At 33.3% G+C, this 16,829-nt stretch overlaps 1 protein-coding gene across 1 annotated transcript in view; it reads right to left on the reverse strand.

The window, feature by feature from the left end:
* LOC150105601 (sodium-coupled monocarboxylate transporter 1-like) overlaps positions 1–15,441 on the reverse strand; it is a 75,040-nt gene extending 59,599 nt beyond the window's left edge. The window contains exons 1-3 of the mRNA XM_090393991.1: positions 15,100–15,441; positions 12,390–12,544; positions 2,227–2,362 (exon numbers count right to left, since the gene is read on the reverse strand). Of these exons, the coding sequence (XP_090250117.1) occupies positions 2,227–2,362; positions 12,390–12,544; positions 15,100–15,441 (633 nt within the window). The remainder of the gene's footprint in view (positions 1–2,226; positions 2,363–12,389; positions 12,545–15,099) is intronic.
* Positions 15,442–16,829: the final 1,388 nt, after the last annotated feature.

The raw sequence follows: 16,829 nt of genomic DNA on the forward strand, positions 1-16,829 counted from the left end.
CATAGCTTGCAGTTTAATCTCTTAATTAAAATCACTATTATAATTTTATTTATAACTTTAATTCAACAAGATGAATTTTCGTATGAAACCAACATTCAAAAGTAATGCACAATTCTAAACGATAGGTACTGATATAATGTACATCTAACAACAAGCACAAATAAACATTTGTGTTTGTTTGTGCTTGTTTTATAAGCCGTACGTTAGTTTTCCTCCATCTATATTGCAATATGAACTGCGCAGCTGTGCATCGGAAAACACCAGAATACTGAAGCGTCACCAACTGTTGGCTAGCGAACTAAATGTACTGATTGTAAATTGTAGATATGGACTGAGCTTATGCGCACATAAGGTCAGTCCATATCGCTATGTCTCTAAAACTAGAAGCACCGTATTTACAACAAATACATAATTGAAATGTATTCGCGGCTACGTAAAATTGCTTCGGGGGTCGGATGCGGCCCGCGGGCCGCCAGTTTGAGACCACTGGTAAAAACTATTAACGAATGCATTATCATTAGCATCCTAAACACCAAATCAAGCATAACTGTAGCTTATTTATATATAATATTTAATGCTGGCTTGGCTTAAAATCGAGCAGTTTGCATCCTACTAGGGAGGAAATACGAAATGAAAATATTGTATAATGCTGTAAAATAAATGTTCATGTTAGAGATAAGAGACTTTTATCAGATTTAAAGAATTAAAGCAGAATGAGAAGATCAGTAATCGATATCATTACACATTCTGAGTACTGGAAAAATAAAATTTCACTTCATTACACACATGCAATCATTTAAAGAAAAGTATTTGATGATAGCTTTGTGGATGAAGAAATGAGAAAAATCGTGCTTATTAGACAATGCGATATTCTGGAAGAATTATGACTCTTTTTTGTTACATCAATTCTTCCTCGTATATACAAGAACGCTATCTGGAATATAAAGATTCGAACCAACAATGATTTATCTCCATGAATAAATGGCGATATATTATTTAAAATATACACAAATGAAAATTTATGGAATTAACTCCAAATAAATACATGGAGTGCTTAAGTGAACACGAGTGTGTATGCTACATTAAACGTACTTATTATAACAATAACACGAAATGTTATTGTTATAATAAGTACGTTTAAAACTTATGATATTGTTATAATAAGTTTTAATTCAGAATTTCATGAAATGAAATAAAAATAAAAGGAAATAGACAATAACAAAGAGGAAAAATGCAAAAAATCACCATTTTCCCGAGCATTAACAACTATTTTCGAGAACGTTGCCAAAATTGTTAAAGTAGTAAGCAGCTAGCGGGAAAAAAATGATACTTTCAAGTAACAAATTGCGAATTTAAAGCGAACTATACCCTATCTTGGAAGCCAAATACTAAACTTATCGAGTAATATAATAAGACATACAGTTTCTCATTTAATGCTGGCCAAGAAAAGATATGGATGCAATAGTAGATACGAATCCATAGCTTGTAGGCTGGATAACTGAATAGGAGTTATGCGGTCTCTTCCGCTGTGCAGTCCAGAGAATTAATTTAAATAACAATTTAATTTGAAAGAAATTCAGAAAAAATTGTAACTTATTACCATGCATATTGATATTTTGTAGTGCAGTACAAATATTTATAATACTAACAGACAGATAAAAAGCTTCAGAGACATATTGAAATGAGTTGAACCTCTTTTATTTTAAAATTTCGGAGATTGACCCGTTACTGATGAATCTTATTCCTTTCAATTTCTAATAAGCAATACTGTGCATTCATCGATTTATCTTTATTAAGAAATTATTATATTGCTTCTTAGTATTACAACCGGTTTCATAGTACAAGTATGTACTCTAGAAACTTTCAGGATAGGGGTTTTAATGCAGAATTTCTGCTTTCAATAAGTGCTTCTACTTCCGTGACAAAGAAAGGTCGCTGTTTATTTACTGAAAATACTGTGGGTTCGAATCTCAAAAGATGAGCAACTGCTTTGATTATAAAAAATTCTCTAAAACATTTTTCATATTTTTTGTAAACTAAGAGCTATATTAATTTAAATGACAGCGAAAAAAGTATATATAATTATTATTTAACTATGAGAATGAATTCTAAAATTCTTGTTATTAGAGTACTGGTCTAAAATCATCCACAATGTTATGAAATTTGCTTATAATATATTACTTATATTTTCTCATAATTTCATTAAATGAAGTTAGTAGACCTTACTTGGTCTGGCGATTTGACATCAGCCTGTGGATCTTTAATTGGATCACATGTATAAAAATTAGCGTACATTACAAGGCCTAAAGAAGCACAACATAATACATACGCCGTAAACATGAGGGCTCCCATCATAAGAATCCTAAAAGTAAACATTAAAGATTTTTCATTTAAAATTCTTTAAAGTTATTATAATATTTTAACAAATACTATGAATAAGATTTGTGTATAAAATTCTACCTGGATTTAAATCACGGGATTTTTACTGCCGGTCAGAACTCACAAACATCTACTGCACAATACAATAACAGCACTTAAGATTGGAGAAATGAGTTAGCAGTAGGTTTCCATTACTTTATGTTATAAAACTACATAGTTTTATAACATTCAAAACTAAAAAATTAACTTTTTGATGTGTTACACTTGTCAGCGAGATGCAGTTACAAAATCGATTTCCTGATGGATGAAACTGTCAGTTCATGTTTCTATTCCCTAATAATGACTTCTTAGAGCTCCCATGATATAGGATGTGTTCTGACCACGGTAGTCGCTGAATGGGGCAAGGGGCAGAGAGTCATCCTGAAAGATGCAGTTCGTCGTTACACTAAAGCGGTCTCTGGTAATAGGCAGCAATTCTTCCTCTAAACATTTCTGGTACACTTTTGAATTCACTGAACCTTTTGTGAAATGCAAGCGACCAATACAGTGATTCAACATGCAGCTCCAGATCATCTGAATAGAAAGAATTTGACTGTTGATACCAGACAGTCAGGATTGAATACATCCTGTGATCGTCTTTGAACTGTCTTTCTGTTGTCGGCACCCGGCAGGTTAAACTTTTTCTCGTCACAAAAAAGTACACTATTATTCCGATCACAGATCTATTTGCCATGCTCTTTGCTCCAATTTAGTCGAGTCAATCTCGTTTTATTCGTTTAGTAAGGGCTTTTTTAGGGCGCCTGGCAATCACTCCCTGTCGAATGAGTCTTCTCTTTGCCGAGCTTGCTACAACTCCCGGTTGTTCTTTCCAGTCTCATTTCAATTCACCAGAGGTCAGGGTGATTTTTCAGGGAGAGCTGCTTTAGAATTCAATCTTGGTATGGTGTAGACACTGACCTATTCCTTTCAACTGATCCAGTTTCCTTTATTTTCGACATAAGCCGTACCTCAGTAGATTGACTACACGACTCGCTTTTAGGTATTTTATGAGAGACGTAGCTTTCTGTATTCAAAGCTTAAATCACACTTTTCCTGTGACGCGGGAACTGCACGTAACTAGCAATACCGATCTCAGCACGAAAATGCGAATTTTAGCTCTTGCTGTTTATTTATAACATAAAAAATTCTCATGCAATAGCAGCAACTATTAACATAATACAGAAACCTGTGGGAATGATAGATGATGCAATCAACGAAATATGTAATTATAACAAACCAATAAAAATGACCTTTTAACTAATAAGAAGTATATTTATGAAAGGTGATGGTTTTTTTTTATGAACATGAGTGCCATAAGTGCATATTTCGTGTTAGGTTCTTTTCCGCGAATTTTTTAGTGATTTATAAAACTAACTATTGGCAAGGAAGTATCTTATATAATAAACCTATACCGAATTCCAAAAATAAATAAATAATGAAAGTTATTCAATAACTTTCGTTATTTAGTCATTAGAGAAAACTAACTGAGTTATTCCCTCATTTTCATTAAACCATTTATAAAAATCATCACAGTGATTTACTATTGCGGGTTAACGGTATAAGCCACGTTAAGAAAAATAACAGGATAGAAATTTCTTGAAAACGTATTGATGAATCTATTAGTAAAGATCGGGTGTTCTCGCTATATCTTATAATGTAAATCAGTGATAATTATATAATCACTAAAATTCATGTATGCCCTTCCTTGTAAATAGACTATTATATGTTTGGTGGCACCACTTCTTTAAATGGTACCATTGATAATATAACAATCCCAAGCCTTCATTCATTTCAATTGTCGTTTGCGCTTAATGAGTAAAGAAATTTATGTATGAAGAGCATTTGTTTTCACACATTCAGATTTTTAGATTTAACCATTTAACAATTACTTTGTTTTTAAATAAAAATGAAAAAAAATACTCTTTGAAATATGAATTTTGTGTATACCGATAAGTAATATTTCATGGAAGATAAAGAAAAAATAATAGGAAAATGAAAATGTTTGCAATTTATTACATCAAAATAAGATTTTCAATTCAGAATAATAAGAGTAAATCGCCTTTAAAATACTTCCTATATGATTTATGACCAGGAAATTTCGTCTTTATACACAGGGTGCTATGCTGCAAAGATAAAGGCGAAATTTCCTGGTCAACAATCATATAGAAAGTATTTTAAAGGCGATTTACTCTTATTATTCTGAATTGAAAACCATTTTATTTTGTTGTAATAAATTGCAAACATTTTCCTGTTATTTTTTCTTTATTTTCCATGAAATATTATTTATCGGTGTACACAAAATTTAAATTTCAAAGAATTAGTTTTTTTAATTTTTTTATAGCTGCTGCTATAATTGCCAGTCTTCGGATTGATGTACCAAAGATTATACAGGGGTGACCATAATTAGGGAGAAGGCATTCAGACTACTGTAGCGAAAAATGTATTAGACAAAATTCAACCAAACTTGGAACATGGGGTTTGATGTACAGAAAAAAGTACAAAATTCTGCCACCAGTGGATAAATTGGCGCTAGAATCGCTTGATAATTTTTATAATCTCATTGTTTCTGCTGATGAGTTGGTGGATATAAGGAAGACCAAAACATATTCGCGTCATTCTAATAAGACTAAAGTGTTATGGATCTCATCTTTACGGAAGGTGCGTTGCTAATCAAGCTTTACTATTAATAACACGGTAACACTAATGGCATGCTTCCAGAATTCAGGAGTTTGAAGAATAGAAGAAAAGGTTTAATGCAATAACAAATCATCGAAAAATCATTTTACGATTTGAAAATAGTGGACCTTTAGCAGTAAGGCTAGTGGATTCGTAGCAAACTGATTATTCTTTAACAAAATGATAAAGTTACAACTGTTGTCGTAGAACACGGAATGAATAACTCTCAAAGGTCCAGGAGTGCTCGTGCAATATCAGGGCACGTTCACCACATACCCAAAGTGGTGAAAGTGCTAAGTCAAAACTGACATTTTCCCCTACAAGATCTCCCATACTCTAGCTTTGCTTCACGGCAATGCGAAAACTTAACTGCCGTTTGTTCTGACGTTCTTAGCTGGATGATCAATGGCCGTGGAAGATTTTGTGGAGTCACGAGGCACATTTTCATCTGAACGGTAGATCGTCCTACAGGACCAGTGACTTGCATCATCTCTGCTGTTGGGTGTAGAGAGAGATGTTGCGAAACCATCTTCTTTCATAACTGCAGCAAAGAAGATGCTTTGACTCTACCTGATTTATGCAACACCTCCCATTGGATTGACGTTACAGCAAATGTTACAAAAACACTTCACAGAACATAGTGATTAGTCATGCATTTTCCGCAGCATGACGACCTCTTTCGACTGATCTCAATTCCAGTGACTTTTGGTTGTGGGGCCATCTGAAAGCAGTGGTATATGAAGGATATGTTCCTGAAGTTGCAAACTTGTAAGTCAATGCAGATATGTTGAGTTCCGATGTAGAAAATGTCTTTCATAGAATGTAGTCCTTACAACACTTGAAAACATGATATATTGTTCCACATCTATTAACTTGTATGAACATGAAAATTGATTTGCTGTTTCTGTTTCTCTTCTAGCTATTACTGTGTAAATAATCACACGCATTTATAGGAATTCTGATGGTTGTTGTTTTTTTCAGTAAATATTCAAGCCCCACGTTCCAGAGTGTATCGACACTAAGTTTGGTTGAATATCGTCCAATACATTTTTTTTCTATAGCTCTAAACACATCTTTAATTATTGCCATTCTGTACATAATTAGGCAACGGTAGATAGACCGATAAGTTTGAATTACAAAGGCGAAGAATAATCACGATCACGCTAATATACTGTTTAACGTTCATGTGTTCTTCAGTAGGTTTCATTTGCCAGTTACATTCAGAGCTAGATATTTAAAATTACGAAGCACAAAATAAAAAGAAACTAATGAGCAACTTATAATGAATTAACTTTCACCTTCAAAAAATTAACTTTCATGAATATATTTTTCTCACCATCGAGCATCAGAAAATGATTTGGCAGCAAGTAATCTTTGTGCAATTAACTGGTTTGTTCCGAATGTTGAAAGCGCCCAGAGTATGTTGCAGAACATCACATTCCAAAAGTTATATCGTTTGGTCATATCAAATTCGAACCTGAAATGAAGTTATATATAACATAGCCGACATGTAACACTTATTAAATGTTATATGTCGGCTGTTTCATTTAAATAAAGAATGGAATTTCAGAGAAAATGCTTTATACATTATATAATTTTTATATAATGAAAGTGTGAAACAATTATATTATATTTAATATAATATAATTGTTTCACACTTTCATTTTTAATTAACAGTTCATATTACTTTAATGATACAAGTAAACTTTTCACTTCAACTTAAGGCAGGCACTAGGAGTCTAACTCCATCATCAATTGATAAATCATCATCCTTCGTTATTAATAATATTAAAGGCAATTATCGTTCTACCTGTTTTTTCACACTCCATTACGTAAATGTATATATTTTACGTTTAAATGAAATGTATAATAAAATGATTTAACAAGCACGTATCGTTATATGCACCAAGAAGTAAAAATATTATTTTGCTTAGTTTTTTTAAGTAGTTTTACAAACAAACGCATAACGCTATTTAGTAATTTAGATGCTTAAATGTACACGAAATGAGAAAATAATTCATTCATTTCTAAGAGCGGTTGGCGCATTGGTTGACCAATCAACAAGCTGCGAGATCGTATACTGTTATACGCATGAATTTTTGAAAAATTGCACCCTCTCTAATTTGGCCTCCTTTGCTTGTTAGAGATCTTAATTAGCTTGAGAAAAATTCATGTTTTTTCTGTAGAGCAGATATTTCCGGACCATGGAAGAATAATAAACGTAGACGTAATTTAATAAGGAAAAGGGAAAAAAATCCTCATCGTCTTTTCTGTTCCTATGTAAAAAAGGTTTACACATCCTTTCGTGGAATTTAGCAAGTCCATCGCTTTCAGTAGCATCAACAATCTTTTAAAGAAGAACGTTAGAAGCTCATTTGATTATAAGCGGTATAAAACAATAAACGAAACCAGATCACAATACCAGGAAATATAACTATCGCAATGCAATTTTTCCTTTATTACAAGGAAGTACGAGAATTTGTTGAGCGCTAGTGCCTCTCTTTGTGCATAACAAAACTAAAAATTAACTAGCACCGAGAGTGTATAATTAGTTACATTCTACTAAATAATTTATTAACACAAAGTAATTTTATGAATTACCAGCTTAGGTTATTCATAAAACCTTTGCTGATAATTTTGTGAATTATCAGCAAAGATTGGTCGATTGGTAGAATCTTCGCTAGTAATGGATCACCCAAGTTAAGCAAGTCTGAGTGCAGTTAGTAGTTGGAAGATTTCCCAATCGCCCGATACTGTTGGCACTCTGCTGAGGATTGGTCATTCTTAGACGGTAAACTTCGGCCTGTAAACTGACATACGTCAGACCCCCGTACCCTCGAGGGCACGTGGGATATGACGACAATTTTATGAATAAGGGCATCAGGATGGCATTTTATTGTTTTTTCTCATGTCTGATTTATTTTAATTTATCATTTTTTAATATATATAAATGGTGAGAGACAAAGAAGACATCGATCTTTCTTAACCCGTTTCAGATCTCCAATAAAGAGTGTGGTAGTCTTACGGAAGAGATGAGATAAATCTCACAATTCAGAGTCACAAAACGATGACCTTCTGCAATATTTATTTCTTGCTTTGATATTGAACTGTAAGAAGGAATTCGACAGAGAATACGGACAGTTCTTTAGATATCTGACAATATCACAAATTTTCGCTTTCAATTATTTACAGACACGCACTTACCTGTCTGACAGAGTTCCTGTTCCGTACTGAGTTAGTTCCTCCATTCCAGTTTGTTCTGAATCAAGCAAATCGTAGTCAGATCACTTTGAACATCAACTGACAAACAGAACCAAGTCTCGCCGTCGTCGTCTGATCAATTCAGGTATAGGCTTTTTATGTTCTGTTCCTGCTTAGCTGATGAAGTTGATCTTTCCGTCTTAGTCTTGGACGTCCGCGGTCTCTTTTTCCTGTAGGTTTATATTTGTATGTTAGTTTGGGAATCCTATTGTTATTCATCCTTTCTATGTGGTGCAGCCAATTTTGCTGATATTCTTCTATTTCTTTTATGATTTTTTTGTATCTAATCGTTCCCTAATTTCTGTGTTTTTCTTTTTATCTAAACCAGTGAATCCCAGGGAAGGTCTTTGAGACTTCATCTGTGTTGCTTCCAATCTTTGTCTGGTTCTTGTTTTAGAATTCAAGTGTTACTTTCAAATTTGAGAGATGGTTTAGAGGTCATGTTATGTAATCGGTAATTGAGTTTCTTCAGTCATTTGTTTTCCAACATTTCTTTTAATTATGCCATTCATTCTACTGTAAATTTGTAGTCTTGCTTCTAATTGTGAATCAGGATTGTATTGCGAGATTATATTTCCTAAGTAATTGAATTCTGTAACTTGTTCCATTATTTTACTGTTAAGCATAAATTTGACTTTTTGAATGGTGTTTCCACACATTGCCATAGCTTTTGTTTTTGTTTCAGAGATTTTCATTTAATTTTTTTGCTATTTCATTAAATGGTTAGTTGCAATTTGAAGTTTATCTTCTGAATTTGAAATTAAACAAGTGTCATTCATATTAAATTTCTTTACCCCTCTCTTCCCATGGCGTACGAATATTTCATAATCCTGAAAGTAGTCACATATTTTTGCTTGTACGGAAACGCACTGCTTTCATGTTTCACAAAAAAATTAATAAAATAAAATAAATTAAATAATTAATTAAAAATGCAAACAGAAATCATCATATCAAAACACATGTCAGATATGTTTAAGTTTTATGGTTTTGAATCCACTAAACAACCGTATAAGAACTGTTTATTAACATTATGATTTATTTGTTAGATCTGATGAAAGTGCGAAATATTTTAAGGCATAACCGTATACATTGGTGAACAAAATCTAAGGACGAACATTCTTACTATTCTTACACATTCAAGGTTTCGAATCGTGCGCAAAAGGTTTACGTGATAGCACTCAATAGGATAAAAGATTGAGGTAAGCGAGTTGTGTGTTAAAGTAACTATTATCGTCAAAGAATACACAGTAAATGCAATCGTCGATGGTATATGTCTCAAAGACATTACTGTATGATATCATGCGGAAAATTATTATTGGAAAGCTTGAAGAAGATCGCAGGATTACTGATACTGAGGAGAGTTTGGAATCTCACATGGCGTTCTATGCAAGCGAACGATATTGCAACGAAGTCAATAAACGCCACCTTTGATTGTTCCTTGTTGATGTAAACGAAGAATTCAATTTTATGAATGGTAAGGCCGCACCACATCGGACACAGGGAAGCATTTCAAAGAATGGAATATGTTCAAGGCATTTGCTAAGATGTTGGCCTCGCTGCACTATGGATCACGAAGACAGACTTCTAGTTATTACAGCAAAATGTAATCAACGGGTCAGCTTCCAAATCTTCAACATTCGAGTATAGGTGCCAAGATTTCTTGACAAACTGTGGCACGAATTCTGCATCAATTTGCCCTAAACGTCTGAAGTCCTGTAGTCTGGGTCACGTCATCCACAGCTCATCTGGAGTATGTTTTCAGTGGTCTTGTATCCACAAAGGAAACGACAGAGATGGTATAATATAGTCTTCACAGATAAGAGTCGTTTTTGTCTTTGCCAGATTCTAGATATTAGGCAAGTATCTAAAAAAGAAACTATGAGTGGTAAACCTTATTCAACATCATGTTCATTTGATCCATGGTGATGAAGGCGAAGAATTCAATTTTATGGATGGAAATACCACACCACATCGTACATAGGCTATGGAGATACTTCTGCAGACCGAGAATATAAATCGAATCGAGTGGTCCGCACGCTCCCTAGAACCGAACGATATAGAACCCAACCCTATAGAACGCGTTTAAGAGATACAATACAGAGACGCATTGCTGCTTGAAATTCCCCGCCAGAAAACAAACAAGGCTTTACCCTTGATCTAAAGGAGAAGTGTGCCAGTTTGATTCAAACATTCCTGAATCATTTGGTGCTAATCAAGGAAGGACGTTGCAAGAGGTGTATCGTAGCTCGGGATGGACATATTCCATACTGAAATGTCTCTCCGCATAGTTTTATGGATAATTCCTGAACTAGGTCCACAGGAAATTTTATCGTTTGCCAAAAACGTTAGAAATTGAATTAAAAAAACTGTGCGGTTTAACTAGTACGCGAAATTTATAACGCATGTTTTGTATACTATAATTTATTAATATGTTGGCAATAAATTTATGTGGACATTTGCCTATAGTAATAAACATTTTTGCATATACGGGTAAAATGTAGTGCTTCTTCTATAGCTTTTGGACATCAGTGTAATTAACTGCTTATAAATGTACGCAATTAAGCAATTAGACTAACATTGCTACGATCAGCTTCACTAGAGCTGGTCGTAGTTTGATTAGAAAAGATAAAATAAAAATAAAGGAATAACTCTAAATATACTATCTACCAATAATTTTCCGGACGCCATTCTTATTTGAAGTTGTGAAATATTCCAGGTTTATTAATAATACAAAAAAGTGTGTACAAATGGTGGAGAGCAGTACTTCATCGTGGCAGTTGAATACAAGTAGAATAGCAACACAACCCAACCTGAACTCAGTGACTTCGAGAGAGGTGTCGTCGTGGGCTGTCACATTGACCGCATGTCCATACATGCCATTGCCTCTCAACTGGAGCATTCGAATCCAATGGTTGGTGATGTGATCAAAAAACGGAGACGTTTTGTCGTCATTAGCGTAGGAAAACATTCAGGTCAGCCGTCGAAAATGATCGACAGGGACAGGAGGGTGTCAAAGGGGTGGCATGCAAAAGCCGGCTATAATCGGCACAAACCATCCGTGATGAGTTCCAGAGTAACACCATATTAAGCACCAATACTGTAAGAAAAGAACTCCATTTACTGGGGTTCCACGCACAGAAGAGAAGCTGCATATAAGCCGAACATCACAACAACGAACAAGGGGGCCCGTCTGGCCTGGTACAAAGAGCGTATGAACTGGACAACTGAACAGCGGAAAAGGGTACTCTGGCGTGATGAATCAAGCTTCCGCAGTTTCCATCTGATGGCGGGTTTGGGTGTGGAGGCAGCCTGGCGAACGCTTGTTACCACAGTGTGTTGTACATAAAGTATGCTAGTGGAGGAGTAATGGTGTAGAGTGCATTCAACTGGTTTGCAATGGGACCATTGTTCGTTGTCCGTGGTTCCATGAAAACAGTATAGTACATTGATATTATGGATAATCATGTGCTGCCGACACTGTGGAATTTTTATGTAACGGAACGTGTTATTATTAAGATGACAATGCCCCATGCCACAAATCTGCAGCTGTTATGGAATGGTATGATGAGATTGCTGTTAAGCGATTGCCTTGCCCTGCACCGAATTTTGACCTCAACCCCATCGAACACCTGTGGGAACGAAGTTGAGCCAAGATTGAAAACTAGACACGGGTTCTCGATCTTTCGTCGAACTCAGTTCTGCCTTAATAGAGGAATGGAGATAAATTCCACCTGGTGTCTGCTGCAAGTTGGTGAGAAGCCTACCTCAAATGGTACAGGAGGTGATCAAAGCCAAAGGTAAACCTAACCGATATTAGGGGTTCGCCTGCTGGTATCAATTGTAAATTGCTAAAATGATCGGACAGTTATTGGTAGATAGTGTGATTGGTAGATTGGTAGATAATTTCATATTTGGTCCAATCTGGAATAGAAAATTTGCTGTAATAGCTATTTCAAAAACAGGAAATGTGAAATGTATTAGTTATAATTGATAGTGACATTTTTAATAGATTGCAGATAACATATCATCCTTACGTGGTTGAATTTAATCTGCCACCTTTCATTCCGATATCGATTACATTACTAACACCTCCTGCAGCAACAGTTCCCTGTCCTGTCATCAAAGATACAGCAATAAACATTAAAACAGCCTGACACACATCGGCCCATATCACAGCCTTCATTCCACCCTGCAAAATAAATCACATAAATTGGAAGAATTAGTCACTGTTCAGGTGATGACTAAATCTGGGTCTAAAAAAATAAAATAAAAAAAATTTCGAAATAACAAAAAGTTTAAAATTTGATAATTTCATTGTGGAAAATCGATAACTTTTTTAAAGTTCTAAAGCGTTAGAGGATGAGCATATTAACAGTTATTATAAAATTCATTTATTGATATAGTATACTGTATTTTAACTGAAAGTTAATTTGAGTTTCGATGTCTTTTTGACGGATCTTCACGAAAAGTATCGTACACAAAAAAAAAAAAAACTAAGACTTTTAACATTGCCGTTATGCAGTGAGAGAATTGTCAGTTCAGTCATGCATGTCATTAAACGTATGTGAATGCTGGCTTAACAAAAGTCCCAGATGTTATATATACTAAGAACTGCTTCCATACATTTTTAATAACTTGGTTTCATTCATATTTCATATATAAAATCTATGAAACTGTTCGACAAAATTGACAAAACTTTCAAATTGACATAATAAAATGATGCTTACTATTGTTGAATAAAAAGTGCAAATTAATCCAAATATAAAAATTAGAATCCAGTCGGGTATTCCTGTAACGCAATTTAAACTTACTGCAGTTGCGTATAAAATCACAGCAGAATAGAGAGTCTGTAAAAAAAAAACAAGAGAACATCATCAATTGAATAAACAAAAACGAGAAAAGTGAAGTAATTGAATAAAATTGAGTAATTGAAGTAAGTGAAGTAATTGTGCAAGAAAACGGGAGAAATATTTCAGAATGAACCACACTTACTGACTGTATTATAAACGCAAGTGATGAAACTGTTCTAATCCATTTTCCAAATCTTTTTTCTAAATACTGTAAATGAATGGTAATTGACAATGTCAGCGTATTTCTGAACTAAATCTAGCTGAAAACTGAAAAAATAAGTAAATAAATAAAATAAAATGATAAAAAAATCTTAAAATAAAATAATGAAAAATAACTGAATATAAAATACGAAACAGTGCCTTCATTTAATAAAATTATAATTATTATTCGGCATTTGAAAAACGTCTTATCCCATCCGAGTTATTCTCTGTTACGTGGATAAGCGAGAAGCATTCTAATAAAAGACAGCATATAATTGTCGATCAGGTGGACTGAGTGGATAGCGCAAAAGTTCTCCAACCAAGCTGTGGATTCGAATCCCTGTGGATTCGAATCACAATCGGATGACTGTGATTATCTTTAGGTTGGAGATGAATTTCGTCATCCAGTGCCAAACCATATCCCCACATTTAGGAAACCTGAACTCTCTTGAGAAAGTTCAATGTTTGGTTTCTAGAGCAAAGTTTCTGGAATAGACAAACATGGTTAAAAATATAAAATAAATAAAAAATCCTTAACCCACCCATCGTGCAAATGTATTATAAATTTATATATAAATCTTTTGTGGGTGGAAATTACATAAAAAATTGCGACTACCCTTTGGTTATGTAAATTTCCTTGTATAAAGGTCAAAAGGGACACCGTTGACATCTTTGACGATTCTTCATTTTCCCCTATTTGTAAAGGCAGCTTTTGTAAGCAAGAGATGGCCTTGAAAACAGGAAAAGTTAAGTATAACGCTACATAAATATAATGAAATAGTATCATATATATATATATATATATCATATATAAAATAACATCATATATAAAAAAAAAACTTACGCTTCTTTTTATGTCATATCTCTTTAGTTACAACTTGATCTACTTAAAAAAAATGGGATATTTCTGTCAATTATCTAGAAGCCGTTTGAATTATATTACTATAGCACAGAGTAAGAGTGAAATTTTTTCAATAATTTACTCTGTGTGTGTGTGTGTGTGATTCCTCTTGAATAATTATAAAGATATGAAAAGTTATTTTAATGAACGAATCAAACGGATCCTTCAGAGTAATTAATCATAACGAAAAAAAAATTACAGTAAGTGGCCTCATCCAGCAAAGAAAACAAATATTAAGAAGGAAAGCTCTGAAAGTGACGAATTCCATATATACACTGACTGAAGCAAAACTGGAGGGAATGTCGGCTGTTCTTTCATTGCATATAACAGGCAGTCCATTATACAAGAACGCTGTTCTAGATTGCATCCTCTCTGTTCCAACAACCAAGCAGAATAACTATAGTTCATTCACTTATATATCTTCAGGAATTAGAAGTCAATTACTTTTTCTTCAAATGCTATATCGTATTAGTTTATTGGAAAAATTATCACGTTCCTGTTTTTCTTTCATTATGAAGCAAACAATACTTTCTTTGCTTTACCAGATTTAATTAGTTATTTCGTAAATAACTCATTCACATCCTATTTAATTCTTAACAGAATAAGAATTAAACTCATATCGTTTGCATTGAAGGAAATTAAAAAGCGGTCTCTCACAGGAACAATAAATAAATGTATTTAATTGAAAACGAGACTTTGAGCAGTATTACTATTTGATCAGTCTAGTAACAGTATTACATCTGAAAATGTAATACTGTTAATATATATTACTCGAATATAGGATCGTCTTACCTCATTGATGGTGAATTCTGTTCTTTTATAGTACACTGGCAATAGAAAAACTCCCATTATAATGAAGCCAATTATGTTAAATAAAAATATAAAGGTAGCATTAATGCCAAATCTGTATATTTCTGACGGATATCCTACAGTGGATATGCTTGATGTTGTGGTAGCCATCAATGAAAGCGCCAGGGGAAGAATTCCTGCCTTCTTGTCTCCCAATAAGAACTCATCTGTTTTCACCTGTTTTCCTCCACTGAGTCTAGCATAGATACCAATACCGGCAGATATAATCAATGCAATTGCGATTATAGAGTAGTCAACAATTCCGAGAGTGTAGCTCATGGCCATTTTGGGAAAAAGAAAAGTATTTCTGTTAAAAAAATAAATAAAAATAAAACTTATCATTTCAAAATTATTCAGAAATTCAAAAGCATATGTTAAATGTACATTAAGAATAAAGAAAAAAAAATAATGCACTTTTTTATATAATATTTTTTATATAATATTTCCTTACTAGAAGGTAACGAAAAAACCAATCAGCTGCTTGAATTTAAAGAAAAGAGGATGGAGGGGGTGAATAGAACGAAGTGGTTTGTGAATCCCAATACGAGAAGTGAACTATTGCAAATGAATATTAGACATTCAGTAAACGTTATTAAATTTGAAATATAATAACGGCGAAAGTGAACTGTAATTTTGATTTGCTGTAGAATAAGTAATCCATTATATATTTCATTGCAATCATTTTATGCGTATATGAAAAGAGGGAAAAAAAAACAACTGTAAATTTTCATAAAAATTGAACTTCCCATAAATTATTGCCTACATCAGCTCTTCCCAAACTGTGGGCCGTAGGTTTTGAAATAATTAAAATTTAAAATGTTTTAAGACTAAGTAGATTTTTTTATCTTAAAAGAAAAGTATTTAATTATTATTTATTATTTGTTTTTTTGTTATTTTTTATATTTTAATGGAACAAATCACACATTAGGTCACAAATTTTGCTTCCTGCGTATTTTGGCGCTTAATGAAGATTAGTAAATATATGCTTATTCATATACGTTTCATTTCAAAGTAGAAATCTGAGAATTCCAGTTTCAAATATTTCACCTGATACTGAATTTTTGTGTAGCAGTATTGAAACACATCCATCATATTAAATTGTTATTAAACTTCTTGAATGTTTTAAATTCTTTCTTTATTACTAATCGTTTTACGTTTGATGTGCTTGTACTGCAAATGTATAATAACAATATATCTATTTATATAAAAATATGAGACAATGTGCCATGTCCAACGTGTATGTAAGATGCTAAAAATATAATATTTGCATTTGATTTTTGCAATATTTGCTGTGTATGTTTTGTACTGAATATAAATACAATAAATATTATAATAAAATATGTCGATATTACGATTTCGTTTTCGAGGGGGGGGGCCGTGAAATGTTTTACGTTTTCCAAAGGGAGCCCTGACATCCAGAAGTTTGGGAAGCACATATATATATATATTAGATCGAATTGTTATTGTTTTCAATAAAAAAGAAAGAAAGAAAGAAAAAATATACAATTTTCTTTTTCCCTTATGCAGGATATATCTTGTGGCTCACTAGAGAAATAAAAAGCAATGCAATAAAACACTGCATACTGCATGATTTCTGGTCGCTGATGAAACTCGTACTAAAGGGACTTTAATATATATATAACGATTTGTAGTATTAACTCGGAATTGGGATA

This window comes from Typopeltis vanoorti, chromosome 6, assembly GCF_054136105.1.
Source record: "Typopeltis vanoorti isolate ZY-2024b chromosome 6, IOZ_Tvanoo_1.0, whole genome shotgun sequence".
Classification (NCBI taxonomy): domain Eukaryota; kingdom Metazoa; phylum Arthropoda; class Arachnida; order Uropygi; family Thelyphonidae; genus Typopeltis; species Typopeltis vanoorti.